This window comes from Gopherus evgoodei, chromosome 3 (assembly GCF_007399415.2).
Source record: "Gopherus evgoodei ecotype Sinaloan lineage chromosome 3, rGopEvg1_v1.p, whole genome shotgun sequence".
NCBI lineage: Eukaryota > Metazoa > Chordata > Testudines > Testudinidae > Gopherus > Gopherus evgoodei.
Window position 1 is genome coordinate 87,441,355 of NC_044324.1, and position 23,548 is coordinate 87,464,902.

Below are 23,548 nucleotides of genomic sequence, written 5' to 3' on the forward strand. Positions count from 1 at the left end.
GCTACTGTCATAGCCTCTTGGTGCCTTATTGAGTATATTTCAGGCCATTTTGTAAACTAGTCTATAGCTACCACCAATTATTTATTGTCAGACTCTATCTCAGGCAGAAACCCAAGTATATGAACACAAATGTGCTCCACTGGTACACCCTTGAGATACTGCTGCACAGGACCTGTCCCTGTAGAAAGGGGACCCTTCTTTGCAATGAAAGGCTCATATTTCCTACACCAGTTTTCTACATCCAATCTGCATTTTACTCAATAGATATTTTCTCTTAGCTCGACTAAGATTCTTACAACCCCCAAATGGTCAGCAGCTTTAAAATAATGACATGATCTCAGAATCTCTTTATTCTGCGTATCTGGTATTACCAGCTGATGGTGGTTGTTGAGCTGTCAGAACTCTGAATTTCCATATGAAAAGTCATTTCAAATTGAAAAACCAGAATATTTCATTTAGAATAATAAAAAAAAATGCTTTCTCAAATAATTCCCAACCAATTCTATCTAAGGGTATGTTTACACTGCAATAAAACAACTGCCCTGAATCAACTGACTCAGGCTATGGCACTATAAAAATGCAGTGTAGATGTTTGGGCTCAGGCTGGAGCCTGGACTCTGGGACCCCAAAGTTGGAATACTTTTAGATAGAACTGGCCAGGAATGGAGCTGGGCAGCAAAGTGCAGGGGCCCAGAGACATACCCTAAGAGATTTTTTGGTTAGGTAAGGTTAGACTGTTTGGTTAGGTTCTCCCAGTATAACAAAGACATACGTTGTATGCATTGGTCCAGCACAAGGTTGATACTGGGGGATGCCAGCCTATTCAAATAGCCACCTCACTGGTTTCCAGTAGCAAAAAGAGGAGAGGCCTTACAGGTCATTGAGGAAAACATAATTGAGGAAGGCGTAACTGAAGCTTCAAGCAGTTCTTGGGTTTCAACCATCATTCTGGTTAAGAAAAAAGATGGCAGCACCAGATTTTGTGTAGCTTATGCAAAACTAAATAAAGTCACATTAAAGGATTCTTATCTATTACCACAACTAGATGATACCTTGGATGCTGTAGCAGGTCCAGTCTGGTTTTCCTGATTGGGTACTGAAAGTGTGTATTGGCAAGCAAAAGTGGATCCAAAGGAGAGAAAAAAAAACCCTGCTTACTGCATTGGAGATATTTATAAATTTAAATAAAAAATAAATATTTTTAAACTAACTTATTCTGTTATTCAAGGCCCTTAAGTATGTGGTTGTGTTACTGAAGTGACAAAGAAATAATTGAATTAATTTGCTCTGGGTGTCATTACAGCATGTCAGGAAAATAAGTATTTAGCCAAGTGTTTAATTTTAATTGTAAAAAGTGCTGGTTTTACAACCCTGTGGTCTGACACCTGCTGTTTACCTACAAATCAGGTATAGCACATCTATCCTTACCCTGTGTTTTAACCTGCAGGGAATATGAGTAGTGGTGAGAAAGTGGTTCAGTCTCCACATCTATTCAGCACATGACATCTCTGCAGAAAGAGTGCTAATGAATGTAATGGTGTTTCTGTGAGCTGGAAGTCTGTCCACTTGGAAGCTGGCAGGGATCACTAATACATTGCACAGAGGCAACTGATGAGTGGTCATATATTAAGGCATTCACATAACTACTGTTTTGGATCGTATTCAAGCCAGAAACCTAAATGTAAAAGGTTCTACGTCTCATGGTGTTTCCTGAGCCATCCAGCATGCCTCAGGCTATTTTCTAAACCAATGCAATGTAATTTATATAGCAATGCTGATTTGAATGTGTAAATATGTACCCAAGGATGTGGAATGCGATAGTTTGTTAAAAAATTTTTTTTTAAATTAATAAAAGTAGTTACAGAGCACAGAAAAATAACACTTTCAGTGTTTAATAATTTAGTTTGTTTATTTTCCTTTGCAAAGTAGAACAACCAATTAAATCATATTTTGGTCTTGGCAAGGTGAATTTTTAAAATCAGAGATGACTTAGAGTTACGTTAGCAGGAAAAAGGTTTCAAATTGTTGGGTTTTTTTAAGTTGCTTACTAAGGATATGTTGTTAAAGGAGGGAGCAAGGGACAGTTTTGCAGAGTCCTTGTGCTGGGTTTGGGGTCTTGGGAGCTTATCTCACCCTTCCAAGGCCTCTGCACCTGCAGCAGTTGTCCTTCTGAACCCCTTGTAAGGGTTTGTCCCAACACAGAAAGGAATAATGGAGGAGGTAGCAGAAGTACTAGGCAGTATTTCCTATTCCATGTAATCTGTGCAGTGGTGTCAGGAGAATGATGTGGCCTTACTCCTGGGCCATGGCCTGAAACATCCCCAGTGTGGTTCTGCCCCTACTGTGTCTGAAAAAGAGAAAATGGTGCCACAGAGGTAACTGATTCTATTTCCTGCATGGAGAAGGTGATATTTACATGCAGATCAAAGAACCAGAGATCTGGGTATTATTTACATATACTTAAAAAGTGCAAAAAAGAATTAAGTATGATGAAAAGAGGTATGTTTTAAGCCCTATGTTAAAGCTTTAATTTTGTCCAGTGGTTTACTCAAAATATAATACAATTTCATGCTAAGTTAAATTGTTTTTCAGTTTTTCAGATAAAATAATTGTGTTTTAGAGATTCAGAGGAATAAAGTACATGGTATTTTGCCTCTGACACTGTTCTTTAACACTTAGCTACATGAAGTATTCAATCAAAACACACTAACTATAGGTGAGGGGCAACATTTTGTTTTCCACAGGTCAAATGAATGTAAGATAGCATCTACTATTGCATAATATCTACATAGAATTTTAAGGTGAATTTTCAGTTTTTTGTTCTATGTTAAGCTACACATGATTATAATGCATGACAGCTAACATCATTTCATGAATAATAATAAACCTTCCTCATTAATATCTCTATCTTGAAAGGAAGTAGGTAATTTCAGGTATTGGAGGTATCTTTTAGGGCCTGATCCTGCTCCAGCTGAAGTCAAAGACAGAACTTTCATTGACTTTTGTAGGTGGAAAATTGGTCCCAAGCATCACATATGCAGTACTGATGGCATATAACAGCCATTACTGCCAGTGAGTTATGCACACCCAATTCTCCACATGCCAGGAGAAAGTTTACCCATAAGAATACATCTTTCTTGCAAACACTGAAATGAACTGTTACTTTAGGGAAGAGCTGCTTTTACGCTGTCATTTTCAATAGAGTTAAACAACATGAGGTTTAGTATTGGTCACAGACCAATGATCTGTAAACCAACTCTGCACTGTCACATTGATTTCAACTAAAAGATTTTTGAGAAAATTCCATGTATGTAACCCCTTGGGCGGGGGGGAGGGAGGGAAATAAGTAATTCAAAATGTTTTGTAGTATGTTAAAGAGGAATGAAGCCTATTGTTTATTCTACCCCCTTTTTGCTGTGCTTTTGAAGCTACTTGTTAATTGTACAATTAAGAAAGAGAAATTAACTCTGTTAGTAGCCTGGTGTGGTTTATGTGAAAATGTTCCATGCTGCTGTAATGAACTACAACTGTGTATATAAACCTGATAGATTAGTCATGAGAATGAGTAGTCTGATTACAAACTATTAGTCTGGGATATTGCTTTAATTGAATTAGAATAATTATATATATTCTTTAGAGAGGAATATCATAGTTTTAAGAAAAAGCAAAAGGAAGATTTGTCTGCATTGCTGAAGGTAATCCTAACTCAGGCTGCTTACTGTCTATTAATATTAATGAAGAAAAAAGAATTGTGACAAGAAAGAAATGGGAGCCCAGACATTTCTTTAAGCACAATTTTATACACACTGTAGTGTACGCATAAGAAGGGGGAAAAATCAAGAATTTGCAAATATTTTGTAATAAGCTATTTTCTCTTGCCAGGTTCATTTTATTTGAGTTTCAATAATTTTCCTTTCCTGTCTCTTTCATATTTTCTTTAAGGCCTCATTCGATTACAAGAGCTCATTAAGGCTCCATCCCGGTACAATTTGAGACTAAAAATCCGTCAGTTACCAGCTGACACAAAGGATGCTAAGCCTTTACTAAAGGAGATGAAAAGAGGCAAGGAGTTCCATGTGATCTTTGACTGCAGTCATGAAATGGCAGCAGGCATTTTAAAACAGGTAATCATTGCATCACTTCAGATGGCCTAGTATATTTCCTAATAAATAATAGGAACACCTAGTCTCAACTGATTTTAAAATTGTGTGTCAATTTTACTAAGCTCTTTCTACTGGAAAATCAACCAAGTCCTCCTGAGCTAATGTTATCTGAGATTATAGGCACTTTTCTTTTATTTGGTTGGGATGGAGCAAGAGCTTTATTTACAAGTCCCTGGAGGCAAATGTTACCTGGAAAAATCTTTTATATTATCTTGTAATGATGAATGTCCTGTTGGTTTTACACTCATAGACTGGCACTCTGAACAGAAAGCAAATTTAAAATGTTTGTATAGTGTTATTCTGCACAATGAACAATTTTGATTTAGACTTCTAATTTTAGTATATTCCATAATCAAATGAATAGGATTCCAATAGTGTGTTTCAATAATAAAAAACTCAACCTTGCATTGATTTGACAAACTACTTGAGTATGTATGTTTGTAAATTAAATCTCTCTTTTCCTTACCAGTTGAGCACACTAATATATTCCCCTGAGAAAATTACTCATACTGTCAGTCCCCTTGGGTATTTTCTTAGGGGCCAAATTCTCTCTGCCCTTCTGCCATGAGTGCAGAGGACACTGAACATAGTCAAACTGCTGCATTTCCATTGTGTGCAGGCAGGAAGGCAAGGAGCATATGGCAGAATTCACAAGAGCTTGCCCAAACTTTCTGCACCAGCTGTGCGCTACACAGTTGTAATCCACTTCTTTAGGAATTCTCCAACTTCTTTAGGGAGAAGGCCAGAGAAGTGGATACTAGTTATCCTCCTTCTCTGTCTAAGGTGATGTAGCACATTCAGGGTGTATGGTAGCACTGAGGGTGCAGTAGTGGTCCCTGAGTAGCTCCATTGCTGCTCTATAGTTTTGGTGAATGAGGATTCCCAATGCACACAGGCACTCCTTAGCTGTACCCAGTGGTGAGATTTCATCACTTAGCAAGAAAATGAGGTAATGCTTATAATTTGATCATATTAATAAGCTTGAAGTAAAAAAACTGGAATTGTAAAAAAACAGCTGAAACAAAAAGAAAAATCCTACACTATTAATTCACAGTTTTCAATAGCAACTTTAATGCCCATTTATTTTTACCCCATTTACATTAATAAAAAATAGAACTGGTTAGGAATTTTCCTACATAATATTTGTGTGTTGAAAAATGCCGATTTGTCAAACCCGAAACTGTTTGTGGTAAAGGGTCAGTTTAGAAATATATTCTTATCTGAAAAAAATTGGAAAAATAGTTTTTAATTTGTTGAAATGTTCGATCTTGACACTTTTAAAATGACGGGTTTTGAGTTTTGGTTCAAAATGACTTTTCAAAATTATAATTGATACACACACGCACGCACACACACTAAAAATAAAATAAAAAGTCAGAATAGAAATGAAACATTTTGAAATTATCCATATGAAAGGTTTCCCACAATTATTTTTGGATTATTGGTTCATGAAAATTTTCAATTTTTGAGTTTTATCACAATTTGGGAATGGAAAAAAAATTGAAACCTTGAAAACTCTTGTGGGATATGAAAACTATTTCCCACCCTCCTCTAATAAAAATACATGCATTTGTCTAGAGATAAAGTAAAAATTCATCTAAGGTAGGTTTTTGTATTCAGCTAATTATAACTACCGTATCTCATATTTTAGGGAAATGTGGTATCGCATGTTAATGAATTGATACTATATGCTAGAAAAACCCAGGCACGTGCAGATCTTTCTTTATCCTGACTTCATTCAAATGCCTTTTATGATTCTCAGTAATGTGGCACTTTGTTCTGCTACTGAAAGAAACAATTTTGCCCTTATTTTCTTCTATGTGCAAGCCATTCTCTTATTGGCGGTCTAGCTAAAATCATGTTTAATTATTCACAGACCATAAAGATTTAAGTAGAAAATATATATTAATGCTAGTTGAAAGCCAATAACTTTAACAATAAATCCATCAAGTTGCATTATTGATGTGCACCTGATAATTCCCACAGGAAAAGCAAACTGGACTTTTCACAGTATCCTGTATCAGCAAAAATATGTGTGTGCTAGAGGGGAATAGGGAAAAAAATGAATCAAAACAAAAAAGAAAATGAACAAAAAAAAACCTGGCCTGTGCATTTTATGAGGTGTATCTTCATTCGATCCCCTGTCTTCTCACTAACATATTAGAGGAGAGGATTTATCAGACATAAGCTTCCCATTCCAAACTATTTTAACAAAATTTAAATAGTGTAAGCAAGCTACTGAGAGTGTGACTCTGCTCAGAATATGCAGTAGGAATTCTTTCATAAGAATTCAGGTTTTACATTTAAAAGTTTGCTACTTTTTAGAGTTTTCCATTTCCCTCTCTTTTGACAATTAAGCAGAAAGTCAGCTTAAGCCATTAACTTCATGCACGACTGATCCTTTAAACAGCTGACCTTAGTATTTTGCCAAGAGTGAGGCTCTGCTCTGAAAATTGACTCTATAAAAATGGTATTGTGGGTTTGCATATTTATTGTCTCTCGGTGACTCCTTGCCAAATACATTCTGGTTACATGTAAACACACATACACACGTATATGTTTTTTAAAAGATGCTCTTGCTGAAATGCCAGACAATCAATATCATTTTCCACTGTGACATTCAAGGTGGGTTTTCAGGCCAATGGCAGGCAAGAAGGTGGTAAGGAAGACCATCTCTTCTTATTATCTCCCTTGTAGCTCCCAGAGCCCTCAGAAGCCACATCCTCTCTGTGAGCAGGAAGTTCTTCGCAGCAGCAGCTCAGAAGTGGCCCCATTGGCTGATGCAGGGGGATAGAAGAGAGAGTAGTTCTGGCTGCTTCACTGCTGGGAAATGGGCACCTCAGGCACCCTGCAACAGGGAATAAAATAGGATTTCTATTGACTCTGCCTGCACTTGGGCAGGGAGCACCTTCTTCCCTCCCAACACACAACGACATTTCCTTGCATTGGGGAGGAAGGAGATTTGTCCTAAGCTTAAGTCTTTGTGGGGCAGAGACATTAGAACCTGCATATAAACTGGATGTGGCAGGGGTGCTGGAACAATTTGTATAGTGGGGGTGCAGACAGCCATTGAACCAAACAGTAAACCATGTATATAATGGAAACCACTTCAAGCTAGGGGGTGCTGCAGCACCCCTTGTGCTCCTAGTTCTAGCACCTTGTGAACATAGGTTCATTTTTCCCTTAGAAGGAAAGCTTGAAAGGGAGGTTAATTGTTTGGACTATATAATGGATTCAAAAGTCTGAGGAGGTAGGGAGTTTATACTAAGGCCAAAAAGAGAACTGTGGATGGATTTGGACAAAGAAAGAATTGAGAGTGGAAGTGGGAAAGAGGATGGATAGGAAACAAAATGAAAGGACTGTGGAGAAGAGAAATAAATACAAAGAGGCATAAGGAAGCCCCAACATTGTGAAAAAGAATGAAAAAGATGAAGGAAACTTTGTGAAAGAAGTTGGAATACAGAGAAAGGAGTTGGAGCAAGGAGACAACGTGGAGATGGAGTGAACAGAATGGAGAATAAAAAAGAGAGCCAGCAGAAATAGTGTAGCATGGGGGCAGTGAGGAAAGAAAACTCTGATCGAGGGCTTGTGGGAGATGAGGGGAGAAAGAAGTGCACTCATAGGAGGAAAAGTGAGGAAGATAGAAAACTGGGAAGAGAGAGAGTTCCCCCATGCCCTCTGTACCTGGAAGACATGGGTGCCAGAGACAGAAGGTAGTGGAGTGAAGAAAGAAGATAAAAAAAAAGAGAGAGAGAGAGAGAACATAGCAAAATATAAAACACGATGTGTAGGACACTTTTCTGTGAGGAATTTGATAACTTTGCAAGACCTGATTGTGGGCAGGGCAGTCTAATGGCTTTACATTACATACGGGAAAGAAGGCATCCTGGCTTTATGTTAAAAAAAATGAAGCATTACCAAAACATATAAATCAGTGCTGTTTTAGTTTCAATGTTTGTGTGAGTGTGTTGATGAGAATGATATGTGTATTTTTGGAGCCCAGGACTTTTGGTATTTTAACACAATATAACTTTCTACTGGTGAATTATACTAGAATTCTAAATAAATTGCAGGTAGACAACCTTTTGTGTATTTAGTTTATTTTTTTGGCCTAAATTTCTTGTCTAAAATCTTCTAAAATTCAGGAAATAACACCTGATATGTCACAATTTCCCAGGACACTGAATCCCCGTTCAAACTTGTAGACTCCTAACTCCCCCACTCCCATAACTACAGTCTTGTTGTGTCTTGCCTTCTCATGCAGCATCACAAGCAGCAAAGCTTCTGGAGGACAAACTAGGATCTCACTTATATATCTGCAAATTTAATTTGTTTCCAAATTGTGTTCACAGTGACTCTTGTGTAGTCCTCTTGCCATCAGTGGGTTTGAACTGATGTAATTGACAAAAGAATGCTGTTGATTCAAAAAGAAACAGAATCCAAATTCTTATCCCATAGCTATGTTATCTTTTCAGTGCTAAAAAAGTAACTAAAAGTTTAAGTTACTAAAATGATTGGCTATAAATCTTAATATGCAAAGGAGGCTGTTCCACAGAGTGCCTTTTGGATTGGAACTGCCCTTCAGGGTAGAAGACTAATGTATTAGAATGAGGACAGAGCCCCAACCCACTGCTTTAAAACTGTATTTAAGAATTCTTTCCCTTATTTTGCCAGCAAAAATATATAAGAAATTGAAAATACACAGCTGAGCTGAAATTATTAGGTGATGTGCTTTTAGGAAGGCAGGAAGACATACTTGTTAGTTTTCTGTACTTTTTGAATAATGGTATCGATATTTAATGTGCTCCATTAATGCTAAAGAAATATGATAAAAGTGCCCAAAGTTGGATCTGTTGATCTGTCTGTCTGTGTATCAATCAATGTCCTACTTATTTTGCTAATACTAGTTTTTAATTTAGTAATATTGTTAATCAAAGTAGAATTGTGTTTCTCATGAGGTTATTATTTAGTGGAGACATTATAAATAGAATGAAGTAAAATATTCTTAGTTCAGATTTTGTATGGCAAGTTAATGCTCCCATTAATATGTAAAACTATAAACCTCTTTCACAATTACAGCTCTAAACATTATAGTAATAATCTTTCTATCAGAAGATCTGGTTCATAAATTCCTTTAATAGTCAGTAATCTGTTCTAACTATTAAGAAATGATTTGCTTGACCTACTTCTAGTATAATTCCTACCTTATAGTCTGTTCCCAATAGTGTTCCACTTTTGCTTTTTAATATGCTGTAAAGGTGCAATTAAAAATGTTATGTGACCTCAGAAATATTAAAATTTTGTTTATTTTTTTAGGCTTTAGCTATGGGAATGATGACAGAATACTATCATTATATCTTTACCACATTGGTAAGTAGCTTATAAAAAAAACATGCTAACGACATCGACCAAAGGCCTTAGCCATCTTAATTGCATTACTTGACAAGTGAAAGAGATCTCTCAGGAATGGTGTATGAGTGTGGGATGTTTAATCGATTAAGTTTTGTTATGTCCAATGAAAACTCATGAGGATATATTAATAAATGTTCACCACTGTACACTGATAGACCTGAGAAAACTATTGTAGGATTAGAGATGTTAATTTTTGAGTAGAGCTGAGAGGATAATCAATCCACAATTAATAATTATTCTATGAGTCCTGTCCTTTTTATCCTTACTGTTTTTTCCATGAACAAGTTGTAAAATTCTCAGAGATATTCATTATTCCAAGTTAGTTATTAATTCCTTCAGCAAACAATTCTTGATCCACAGATGAGTCCTAAATATTTCATTATGAATAATTGCAACCCACAATTTAAAATTTCCTGTGTGGCATTGTTTCTTTTCCTTTATGTAAATACCAACTCGGCAGGAATGGAGAGTTCTGGAATTAAATATGCAACACAAAAATCAACTTTGATGAATATTGGCGCATTCATGCTGAAAATTCTGTGCTAAACTCAAGAACTGGAAGCACTGAATCTAAATATGCTTTCAAATGTAAACAAATATTCATGTGACAATCTTTTTCACAATTCACTCAGCTCTACTCTCAAGCAATGTGTTCTTGCGTTACTTCTGAGCTATATATGAGAAGGCTATCAGGGAAGAATTTAGAAGTATTTTAAATTCCATCCTGAGAAATGGGAAAACATTAGGAAAAATCAAATTATATACATTCTTTTATCTTACTACTATTATGGATCAAATGGGCACATTTAGTCCTCAGTTCAGCAAGGTTCTTGATTGTGTGTGTCATTTTAAGCATGTAGGTGTTCCCACTTCAGTGGGTCTACGTAATGTGTTTAAAATGAGGCACGTGCTCAAGTACCTTGCTGAAATGAAACCTTTACGTGAACTCAATGAACAGTCATCACTGAATCACGGTATAAAGATTGCAAAACATGGAAAGGAGCAGCACTGGAACAGCCTGAATACTGGCCTTTAATGAAACAGCTCTTAAAGATGAACCTCATTAGGTTAGTAACAGCAGAGATCTTACATAACCATAACTTTTCTTTGGAAAAGTTAATGATAGAATGCTTAGGGCCTTTGTGGAACTCAGAGATGCTGGAGCTGCACACAGTTTATAATTAACCTTGTCAGAGATCTCAGACTGACCAAATGATTCCAGACATCTCAGTTTTAATTTTGTATATTGTATTTTCATTTGGTTCATTGGTGAGAATTTCTGGTTTGAGCAACTTGAGCTTTTTATCTCATTGTATTTAGTTCTTTGCTTTATATTTTAGAATGGACTTTTACTAAATTTTAAAATTGGGATTTTGCTGTAATTAAATATTTCCATTTGCTTCTTGGAACACTAGTTTCTTTAGTGAAGGACCAGCTTGAATCAGTGACAGCAAAAGATAATTTGCCATACGCCAGCAGATGATGGATTTTGATGTTGCAGTGGAGCTCTGTAACTTGCAACAGAGTTTCAGCTGCTTTGATTTATTAATTGCTTCTTACCTGACACAGTGAAAGTCCTGTCAAATAAATTTTCCAATCACAGCATTTAAAGCAGAACTGTATTCTCCAGTGATTGATTCAGGGGCCTAATGCACTAGCTCATTAATACACTGAGCTGTTGTGTATATTTATTATACTTTCTATAAACATGAATGTGTTTGGATTAAATAATTAGTTATAATGTTGGTTTTTTTGTGTGCAGATGTTCGAAAGCATCTGAAATTTGAAAGGAAAGAAATCCTGTAAGAGTACAGAATTACTGCAACATAGTTCTCATTACATTTAGCTATTATTCTAAAATCTACGTCTTTAGAATAAGGACACAAGTATGGAGATTTGTAAATAGATGTCAAACTGCAGGCACATTCTGAATTCCTACATATCCAGCACTTAATTTGTGATGAGCAAAGTGCCGGGCCTCAAGCAATTAAGTGCTGAACCTCAAGCAATTTTTTATATTCATAACTGATGCAGCAAGCCCAGAGGTGCTGGGGCTAGGAACTGCCAAGCCTAGAGATGCTGGGGCTCAGCCCAGGTAAGCCTTGGCACAAATTAAGCACCGTACATATCCTATACATTGTATATGAAAAATAATACCATTAGCCCTAATTGGAATCTGGAAAGATAACTCTCTTTGAGATTAGGTATGAGTTCTAATGTTAACAATGACTAATTCATATACTGCTTTCCCAGTTATTGCTCTCCTGTCTCTTCAATGGGTAGATAAATGTATTCTGATAAATATCAGCCCTAACATTACAATTTCACAGAAAACTAGAGTATATTAAATGGGCAATTTAAAAAAAAGGAGATGAAGTACAAACACTGTAGGTTGAAATGTATGGAAGATGCAGTGTTTGTCAAAACATAATGTGGTGCAGGACTGCTAAATAAGGGTCTGTATCACCTTCACTAAACACATTACTAAGGAAATCGGAAAAAAGTACAGTCTTGGTGCAGCCTGCTACATAGTACTGAAGCACTTTCTGCTGGTTGAAGCTCTGCTTACTGAGTCATAAAAGTTCTATTTTTCATGAACTTCATATTTAAGCCTCAACATCCAACTGCAAATGTCTTAATTTAATAATGAGCGTTTAACATTTATTCTGTTTTTGAGACAATGGAGACTAATTCTCTACAAGATGTTCTGTAGCTCGTTAAGGTAAAACAATGTTACAGAAGATAGAGCAAGATAAAAACTGGAAGAGTGGATAATGCTTAGCAGAGAGAAATAATCTGAGGAGAGTGCAGAGAATCTGTCATTTTATTTTACTTTGTCATTTAAATTCAGTATCTGAACTACAGAAAAAAGGATTATTAAATTAGCAAATAATATTCAAGTTTGATTAAGTTTTATGGAGTATTTGTAACTAGACATTTCAGCCGCTGGGCTTTAGGAAAAAATTATGTGCTTTGTTTGTGATTGTGGGATATGTTCTTTCCTCTGTACATACAGGGAACTCCCAATAGCATCAGCATCAGTTGGAGTTACGTGTGTATAAGATGGAGGAAATAGACCACAACCAAGCCTGTACATGGAATATACAGCACTTTGTAGCATGTACAATACTGTTGATCATGGCACATTACAGTGCTTATCTCCATGGAGGTGGTTAAATGCCTGAATTAAGAAATGACATATATAAAGCACTTATGTGACAAACATGTCTTTCAGGACCTTTTTGCTCTTGATGTGGAACCTTACCGGTATAGTGGCGTTAACATGACTGGATTCAGAATCTTAAACACAGAGAACAGCCAGGTGGCCTCCATCATTGAAAAGTGGTCCATGGAACGATTGCAAGCACCCCCTAAACCTGATTCAGGTTTGCTGGATGGATTTATGACGGTATGAATATCAATTTATAGTTTGTGCATGCCTGTCTAATTACAAAACCGTTAGAATTGCAACCTGCAGTCCAGTCACTCAGTTGTTCTAAAGTCATGAGACCAAATTTCATTTGAATTATTGCCTATAGATTAGTCAATAGTTGCATTCACAATTGATAGACTAAAAATGTGACTTAGTACTGGACAGTCATACTAATTTTACCTAAAACAAAATACCATATATATATATTTACTTGCAAACTAATTTCTAAACAGTGACTGTTGTTGTTGCTTCTGTTTGTATCTTTTGAACTATGATCTTTACTTACTTTCATTTAAAAGTGGAGATATTCTAGATTATGCTAATTCCAGAACCATTTGGTCATAGCACAGAGAAATATTTGTCTGGTTACAGTGTATTTCTTTAAAATGTGATTATGTAATTTAACACCAAAACATCACCTTTATAATAAAAAAAAATAGTTTGTTTTCTCAAGTCAAGTTAACGTATCACTAAATAAGAGAGTTTTTTGGCCTATTTTAGAAATCTCTTGCCCTATAGATTTCTGATTATTGGAAATCATTGGATAAATCCAATAATAGCATTCCTAGGATACGTTAATACTTTGCACAGGGAGCGCCCTTCCTCCAATGATCTCAATGTGTTTTATAAACATTATTTATTCTTCACACTGTCCTTGTGTGGTGGTGATTATACCTATCTTACAGATGAGCAAAGTGAGGCTGAAATGAACACCCATGTTTTCAAATGTATGAGCAGAACCCGATGCATACTGAGGAGTTACACACTCATATTTATGTAGAACCCACAGAATATATAGCATGTGGGATTGCCCAATGGGGACTGTTAAGGAGGAAGTTTGATTCCTTGTTCAAAATGGCCTTTTATATTTGCATATGCATAGTAATGTTTTAGAATAGAGTCATGTGTGGTTTAATAGTAGGTATTAATTGATCTGGCATGGAGGATAACATCATTTAGTTTGTGAAAAAGAAATATGATGATGATATCTTGGCCCTCTTTGAAGTCTTTGGGAGTCTTGCCATTAACTTCAGTGGGGCCTATGTGATTTTCCTTATGTTTATAAAAATATTATCCATATATTATGTTCTTGTCCAGAGCCACACATACCTATGGTGCTCTAAAAATTAACAATAGTGAGTTTTAGAGATGTTTTAAAAATATGTAATATTTAAAGGTGCCATTAAAGTTAATGACATCATAAAGGTTTTTATAGTAAGAAGTGTATTTAAACTCCATAAGCTGTAGTTACTCATTCAGAAGTTTTGCTAGAAGTCTGTGGAAACTATAGAACTGATTATCTTACCCCAATTTTAGATCAGTGTTACTCATAGACTCATAGACTCATAGACTCTAGGACTGGAAGGGACCTCGAGAGGTCATCGAGTCCAGTCCCCTGCCCTCATGGCAGGACCAAATACTGTCTAGACCATCCCTAATAGACATTTATCTAACCTACTCTTAAATATCTCCAGAGATGGAGATTCCACAACTTCCCTAGGCAATCTATTCCAGTGTTTAACTACCCTGACAGTTAGGAACTTTTTCCTAATGTCCAACCTAAATCTCCCTTGCTGCAGTTTAAGCCCATTGCTTCTTGTTCTATCATTGGAGGCTAAGGTGAACAAGTTTTCTCCCTCCTCCTGATGACACCCTTTTAGATACCTGAAAACTGATATCAGGTCCCCTCTCAGTCTTCTCTTTTCCAAACTAAATAAACCCAATTCCTTCAGCCTTCCTTCATAGGTCATGTTCTCAAGACCTTTAATCATTCTTGTTGCTCTTCTCTGGACCCTCTCCAATTTCTCCACATCTTTCTTGAAATGCGGTGCCCAGAACTGGACACAATACTCCAGTTGAGGCCTAACCAGCGCAGAGTAAAGCGGAAGAATGCATCCCAGAATCATGTTTGCTTTTTTTGCAACAGTATCACACTGTTCACTCATATTAAGCTTGTGGTCCACTATGACCCCTAGATCTCTTTCTGCCATACTCCTTCCTAGACAGTCTCTTCCCATTCTGTATGTGTGAAACTGATTGTTCCTTCCTAAGTGGAGCACTTTGCATTTATCTTTATTGAACTTCATCCTGTTTACCTCAGACCATTTCTCCAATTTGTCCAGATCATTTTGAATTTTGACCCTGTCCTCCAGAGCAGTTGCAATCCCTCCCAGTTTGGTATCGTCCGCAAACTTAATAAGCGTACTTTCTATGCCAACATCTAAATCGTTGATGAAGATATTGAACAGAACCGGTCCCAAAACAGACCCCTGCAGAACCCCACTTGTTATACCTTTCCAGCAGGATTGGGAGCCATTAACAACTACTCTCTGAGTACGGTTATCCAGCCAGTTATGCACCCACCTTATAGTAGCCCCATCTAAATTGTACTTTCCTAGCTTATCTATAAGAATATCATGCGAGACTGTATCAAATGCCTTACTAAAGTCTAGGTATATCACATCCACCGCTTCTCCCTTATCCACAAGGCTCGTTATCCTATCAAAGAACGCTATCAGATTAGTTTGACACGATTTGTTCTTTACAAATCCATGCTGGCTATTCCCTATCACCTTACCACCTTCCAAGTGTTTGCAGATGATTTCTTTGATTACCTGCTCCATTATCTTCCCTGGCACAGAAGTTAAACTAACTGGTCTGTAGTTTCCTGGGTTGTTTTTATTTCCCTTTTTATAGATGGGCACTATATTTGCCCCCTTCCAGTCTTCTGGAATCTCCCCCGTCTCCCATGATTTCCCAAAGATAATAGCTAGAGGCTCAGATACCTCCTCTATTAACTCCTTGAGTATTCTAGGATGCATTTCATCAGGCCCTGGTGACTTGCAGGCATCTAACTTTTCTAAGTGCTTTTTTACTTGCTCTTTCCTTATTTTCTCTTCTAAACCTACCCTCTTCCCGTAAGCATTCACTATACTAGACATTCCTTCAGACTTCTCAGTGAAGACCGAAACAAAGAAGTCATTAAGCATCTCTGCCATTTCCAAGTCTCCCGTTACTGTTACCCCCTCCTCATTTAGCAGTGGGCCTACCCTGTCCTTAGTCTTCCTCTTGCTTCTAATGTATTGATAAAAAGTCTTCTTGTTTCCCTTTATTCCCATAGCTAGTTTGAGTTCATTTTGTGCCTTTGCTTTTCTAATCTTGCCTCTGCATTCCTGTGTTATTTGCCTATATTCATCCTTCGTGATCTGACCTAGTTTCCATTTTTTATATGCCGCCTTTTTATTTTGTAGGTCACGCAAGATCTCAAGGGTAAGCCAAGGTGGTCTTTTGCCACATTTTCTATCTTTCCTAACCATCGGAATAACTTGCTTCTGGGCCCTTAATAGCGTCCCTTTGAAAAACTGCCAACTTTCCTCAGTTGTTTTTCCCCTCAGTCTTAATTCCCATGGGACCTGGCCTATCAGCTTTCTGAGCTTACCAAAATCCGCCTTCCTGAAATCCATTGTCTCTATTCTGCTGTACTCCTTTCTACCCTTCCTTAGAATTGCAAATTCTATGATTTCATGATCACTTTCACCCAAGCTTCCTTCTACTTTTAAATTCTCAACAAGTTCCTCCCTGTTGGTTAAAATCAAGTCTAGAACAGCTTCCCCCCTAGTAGCTTTTTCAATTTTCTGAAATAAAAAGTTGTCTGCAATACAGTCCAGGAACTTATTGGATAGTCTGTGCCCCGCGGTGTTATTTTCCCAACATATATCTGGATAGTTGAAGTCCCCCATCACCACCAAATCTTGGGCTTTGGATGATTTTGTTAGTTGTTTGAAAAAAGCCTCATCCACCTCTTCCGCCTGATTAGGTGGCCTGTAGTAGACTCCCAGCACGACATCACCTGTGTTTTTTACCCCTTTTAGCCTAACCCAGAGACTCTCCACCCTTCCGTCTCCTATGTCCATCTCCACCTCAGTCCAAGTGTGTACATTTTTAATATATAAGGCAACACCTCCTCCCTTTTTCCCCTGTCTATCCTTCCTGAGCAAACTATACCCATCCACACCAACATTCCAGTCGTGTGTATTATCCCACCAAGTTTCAGTAATGCCAATAATGTCATAGTTGTATTTATTTATTAGCACTTCCAGTTCTTCCTGCTTATTACCCATACTTCTTGCATTTGTATAAAGGCATCTAAGATACTGGTTTGATCTTGCCTCCCAGCTTCGCCCTGACCCTCCTTCCTCTCTGCCATTATAGCCCGTGCTCCCTCCTGTTTCCAACCCATCTCCCAGGTCTTGTTCCCCACTTACCTGTGGGCTTTGCTCACCTGTCCCCGTCGAACCTATGTTACTCCATTAACATACATTGACTTACACCTTACTTACACTGATGTGAGTGAGGTCAGCTCAGGCTTTATCGTTATAAGTACCCATCCAAAGCATAGAGCTTTTATGAGAGATGTCTCTTCACTAATCCTATAGGAAACATTTAACGTACTGTGGCTTTTTCCCAACAACGGTATTGAGCAATTGTCACATCTAGGTCAACAGGCAAAAAATGGTGTCAGCCACCCCCATGGCACCATCTCCTTCTGCCAGAGATATTTCAGAAAAAACTCCTTGGCTCTGAAGTTCCACATATTGTGAGGCAGGTCAAAGGCAGGAGCATGTATTGTTCCTTCCCAGGACATCGACTAGGAACTGCATAAAAAAGATAATACACTCTCAGGCTGTGTTACCTCTTCTGTTTCCCTCCCTCTCCAACCCTCTGCATAGTGTAATCCCCTTCATTAGAGGTTCCAGGGGCAGACAATAGTAGAGGAGATCCTATTCTCATAGGTCCAGTGCACTTCCAGGGACAGCTATGTTAACCATGGAACCAGTGCTCAGCACTGAGCTTGAAAGTGGATCAACACAGAGTAGAAACCAGAAGTTAAATCCTGGTCCCACTGAAGTCAATTCTGCTTCTTCCCTTGGAGAGGTGAGCCATAAATAGAAGATATTACAGGAAATTACAGGAGGAATCTCAGAGTTTTTATTCATCTGGTTCCTGCACCCCAAGTTTTGCTGTGAAAGAGGATGATATAACTAATTATAATTATACTTAATTTTTAAAAAGGCCTACTTTTAAATGGTAGATAACCAAACAGATGTTTTCCTGTTTAAAAAAACCCAAACAGCCCTGTTGTCTTTCACTCCTACTATTATTGATTTTTATTATTTATTGTATTATTATAGTTTGAATGTTTCAATTTGTTGACAAAAAAGTTGAAGCCCCACAAGTGTCTCATTGGTTTGAAATCAGGAGTCCTTACTTTATGCCTTCAGTCTGATATTATACACATTTTTTGACAAAGATAGAACTTTTATAAAACTATGCTGACAGAGCTTCACCTCTTCTGCTTTTATCAGATATTGCGTTAATATTTAATTTGAAAAATATCAAATTCTATATCCTTTGCTGAATATTCCTATCTTTTTCTCTCTCTCTCTCAATGAGCCACACAAGTCTAGGTAGTTTCTTGAACTCTTTTTTTATGCCATGGAGATTATTAATATATATTAAGGATTTTACAGGTACTGAATATTATAAAAAAATCAATGGATAATGTAAACAGTTAAACATTTTTCAAGTGTGTCAATCTGGTCCCTCTTAAGCAGAGCTGTGATAAGTTAAATATCAACACAGCTGGGATAGCTAGAGAGAGAAGAAAATTACATCCTTCCATGTACTTGTACTTTGTTTGTTATTAGTGTACCACATTTATTAATTGGAAACAGTGATTTCAAAAAAGTTTTTAATTAGATTTCATTTATTATGTATTTTGAGTGTATTGCAACTTCTAAGTATTATCATGTATGATGGTGTCTATAAAAGTATATTGTTTGTCCACTGATATTTGTAAATAACAAATGAAACTTAAGTGGCTTTAGAAATAGGCATAAAGCAGAATTTAAGATTTTGAATCTCTTCTCACCTGTTCTGACTATACTTTATGTCCCCTTTGAGAGAGACCAAAGAAATAATGGGCTTCTGGTTACTAGACAAAGAATTATTACTGGCAATGGCACCATTCCCATTTGTCAATACATGGGACCACAGTGCTTATACATCTCATGTTCTTTCTTTTTCATGATATTATAAAGAAATGGGAACCTCAGCAAAGCGTCTAGTATCTGGGACAAAGACCTATTATTGCTAGTAGTAATACAGCCATTTGTCACTATATAAACCCATAGAACTTACACATTACACCCTTACTTTATCTTCAGGATATAGAAAGAAATAAGGGGAAAGGAATTGGATTCATTTATGAACTCTCATGGCTCAGTTAACCCCTTTAATTGGCCCTAGAAGCGACCACCAGAGTCAGCCATTCATCCACACTGTAATGAATTGTTCTGTTTCTTGTGGAGATGGATGGCACTGGTGAAAGGGCATAATTTCAAACCTTTTCATCAAATGTTTCTGATTGGCTTTAATCCTTAACAATTCTAGTTTAGGTCTGTTGAAGTTATTCTCTGTTTGTTGTCAGTGGTTGAGGTGATTGCTCTGGATTTAACAATGTGAATTGTAGATTGCCCTTTCGGTGTAAATAGTCATGAGAAGGGGCCTGAAAGGAGGGAAAATCAGTGTCCCCACATGTAATTTCCTGCAAATCATTCAGGAGGAGGGAAAACTTGCCTCTTTCCATAGAATGTGACCCTATTCTCCCCCAGTCTCTTCAGATGCTTATGGATTAGGGTCCTTTATGTGGAGGAACAGCATTTGCACCAGCTTTTGGTGAATTACCTTAAATTGAGTCAAGATCCAATCTAACCAGAGGCCCACAACAAATCGAATCTACTCCCCTTTCAGCAGGAAAGAGTTTGTGACTCTCTTGTGCATCTCTCATTGATTATTAAACATCAGTTTCGTTTATCTGAACATATCCTCACTATTTCAGAAACACCAAACAGAAATCACCCACCCATAAAGTGCAACTATCTAATTCACACTTTGCTAGTCTCCATGCTTTGTAATGTGGCTTCTACTAAAAACAAAACAAAACACCCAATTCTCAGCAAAAATTTAATATCAGACATGGAACTGTTGTGCAGTCTCAAATTAGTATGTACTATTCTTTTTCACAAAAATACTCATGTTATCTTTAGAAGCACATTATGAAATACTCTGAAGTAATTTAGACTAAACTACAATTGTTGACTGTCTTGTTCTGAGAATAAAATCAGTCAAATAATTTTGTGATAAAGAGCAGGGAGAAGATCTGTGTGGGTGGGGGGAAGTCTATATTGTGATAACACACAATAAGAAGTTACATTCTGTGTGCACAGTTACCAAAAACCTCATACTGTGTACAGTATGTTGCACAAACTGAGGGGTGGCTAGATGTTCTCTCTCTCTCTCTTGAGTTCTTGGTGTCAGATAATGAAACAAATGTGGTGCATGTAAGTTAGGGTTGGTATGGGAAAACAAAGACCCTGTGGATATGTCTTCACTACCAGCTGGATCGGCGGGCAGCGATCAATCCAGCGGGGGTTGATTTACCACATCTAGTCTAGACGCAATAAATCAATCCCCAAGCGCTCTCCCATCAACTCCTGTACTCTAGCTTGGTGAGAGACAGAGGCGATGAGGGAGCGGCAGCAGTCAACTCACCACAGTGAAGACACCACAGAAAGTCGTTCTAAGTACATCGACTTCAGCTACTTTATTCATGTAGCTGAAATTGCGTAACTTAGATCGACCCGCCCCTCCCCCTCCCGCCCAGCATAGACCAGGCCACAGAGAAAGAGATGTAACTTGCCTGGGAAACATGTGGTGTAGTGGATTGGGTGGGGGAGGGGACAGGAATTCAAGAAATGTGGTTGTAGCCTGGATTCTGATGCTGATTTGCTATGAGACCATGGACAAGTCACATAACCACTCTGTGACAATCTGTAAAATAGAGATATAAATACTTATTTACCTACCTCAAAGAAAGTCTGGGAAGATAGATTAGCTAACATTTGTATAGTAGATAGAAAATCTAAACCACTGTATATAGTCATTATTAACACTTAGCCTGAAGGAGCTGAGAGCACTCCTTTCCAGGACGAACACCACTCTCCCCGATCCCCTATTAGCACTACAACCCTGGGAAGAGACTGGAGGTGGGAATAGCAGTTTCTCAGCATTGAGAAGGAATGAGAAGGGTTGATGCACCAGATGTTTTGCAGAACCATTTTCTGCAGAGAGAAGCAAATGGAAGATCAAGTAACCAAAGTAGTAACAGAGCTTTTATGCTCAGTTGGAGGGGATGGCTTAGGGCTTTAACATCAGGTATAAAATATTAGTTTCTCTGGAGCCACAGATCAAATCTCCATCCTCAAAGTAGATAAAAATTAGTTCAATTTGGTTTACTGTATGACTTTTTGAAACATAGAGAATGATTTTCAAAAGTGTCTAGGTGACTTAGGAACCCAAGTCACATTTTTCAAAAGTGACACTTTAGAGACTAAGTGCCAATGACTTTCAATAATTTAGACAATTTTAAATGTTTTTACCCAGGGCCTTAAAACTGAAGTCCTGTCTGATCTATGTGGTTATTAAAAAGTTTGTGGTGCATTTTGTAAGAGACAAGAGTGTCTCAGTATAACTGTATGAAGTTTCACCACTGGCAAGTGATTCATAGCAACCTGTATAGCAGATGGCTGCTGTCCTCCATTTGCTGTTCATTGATGCTGTTGTTGCTTTTTATGTAAAATAGGTAAAGTATTAATCTGTAGAGCATATCACAGTTCAAGATCTAGCTAACAAAGGTCCATCTTCTGTTTTATGCACTTTCATGATACCTAAGAGCATTTCCTTTGCTAACACACCCTAGTGCGCACTTGGAGGGTGAGTAGAGCCACAGTATTTCTGTGGTGGGCCCTTGGCTGTGGAACTTGCTTCCTCTGCCAGGGCCTGAGTTTGCTGAACTTCAGAGTATGCGCCAACACACATCTTTTTGGTCAATCGTTTGTCTGATTGTAGATAATCAATGGCTTATTTATGGTTGTGTGATGGTGTTGAAGGAAGGGACTTTTGTGCTTCCTGTTGTGGACCCTTGAATTCTTTTCTGCATTTAATCTGACATATGCCCAGAGGCTATAGCGATTAATGCATATAAATGATGAATGAAACAAATCCAATGAGAAAATTTGTTCTGGCAATATTTCTGGTGAAACCAGAAAGTACAAGATATTTTGCAAGAAGTCCTGCTCATACTTGGTTTTCAGATCAAAGAGGTTTTAATAAAAACACCTGAAGGTCTGGAAGAATATCTAAACAACTTTTGGAGCTGTATGTCTCCCAAATTAGTTTTTCTTTTACTAACCCTTCATGTACATTTGTTGTACAAATCTGCTTCTGCCTTTCCACTCCCCAGTGAATAATTATTTATTTCAGGAACGTAACCTTTCTTGATAGCCTAACCAATATTCTCTTATCAAATATGTGCACTTTAACAATATATCATTGCAAAGGATAACATCTCAATACAGGTGTCATAAACAGACAGTAAAGGGTTAAGAAGTTCACCTAGCCTAGCTGACACCTGACTAGAGGAACTAATGGTTGGATAAGATGTTTCAAGAGGAAGGAGGGAAGTTCTTCCTTTGTTCAGTCCATTAAGTTCTGTGCCAGAGCGAAAAAGATCAAGGAATCACCCAGGATAGTGAGTATTAGAGAAGGAATGAATTATCTTATGTTTATTTCCTTTTGTGACTTTGCATTAGAGGGATAATCAGATTGGGTTTTCTTTTGAGTAACTAAGGTTTTGCCCAGGGGAACATCCTCTGTGTTTTGAATCTGTTGTCTGTGAGAGTAGCTTGTATGCTAATCTCTCAGAGGTATGTTTTTACCCCTTTTCCTTAATTAAAAGTCTTTCTTTTAAGAACTTGATTTATTTTTTCCTTGTTTTAAGATCCAAGGAGTTTGGATCGGTGTTCACCAGGAAATTGGTGGGGAAGTCGCTCAAGGTTACCCAGGGAAGGGTTACAGTACTTGGGAAGGAGAGATTTGGTGGGGGGCAGAGTTTCCCAAATGACTCATTAACAGCTGTTTTAAACTATTTGGGTGGTGGCAGCAACCAGATCTAAGCTGGTAATTAAGCTTAGGGGTTCTCATGCAGGTCCCCACATCTGTACCCTAAAGTTCAGAGTCGAGGTGAAACCTATGACAACAGGTAAGTGTCAAGTTTCTGAACTTATTTAAAAAATTAATTAGAAACTTGTAAAGCCATCAGACTTCATATTTTGTATCATTGATTAGAAAATAAATGATGCAGACAACTTAACTGGCAACATCCCTTACCTAATAAAGCTGGGGTCCTGTTCACATAGCATAGACAGGTGCTATACAAGTTCCCCCCTCCCCACACATATAATTATGCCAATGCACCTCAGTTCTAATCTATGACAGTTATTCTAATACTGAAGATCTCTTGAGCAGAGACTGTCTGTCATGAAATTTCACAATGGGTTTTGGTGGGCACAATTGTGGCCTCAGATGAGATTATCAGATTTATTTTCACTTGTTGTCAATGCAAAATTCTGAGTTTAAA

The 23,548-nt window shown here is 37.5% G+C and overlaps 1 protein-coding gene across 4 annotated transcripts in view; it reads left to right on the forward strand.

Moving 5' to 3' along the window:
* Positions 1 to 23,548, forward strand: part of GRIK2 (glutamate ionotropic receptor kainate type subunit 2) — a 598,580-nt gene that overhangs the window by 208,800 nt on the left and 366,232 nt on the right. For all 4 annotated transcript variants that reach the window (XM_030556012.1, XM_030556013.1, XM_030556010.1 and 1 more), the window contains 3 exons: positions 3,943 to 4,124; positions 9,480 to 9,533; positions 12,811 to 12,984. In XM_030556012.1, the coding sequence (XP_030411872.1) occupies positions 3,943 to 4,124; positions 9,480 to 9,533; positions 12,811 to 12,984 (410 nt within the window). The remainder of the gene's footprint in view (positions 1 to 3,942; positions 4,125 to 9,479; positions 9,534 to 12,810; positions 12,985 to 23,548) is intronic.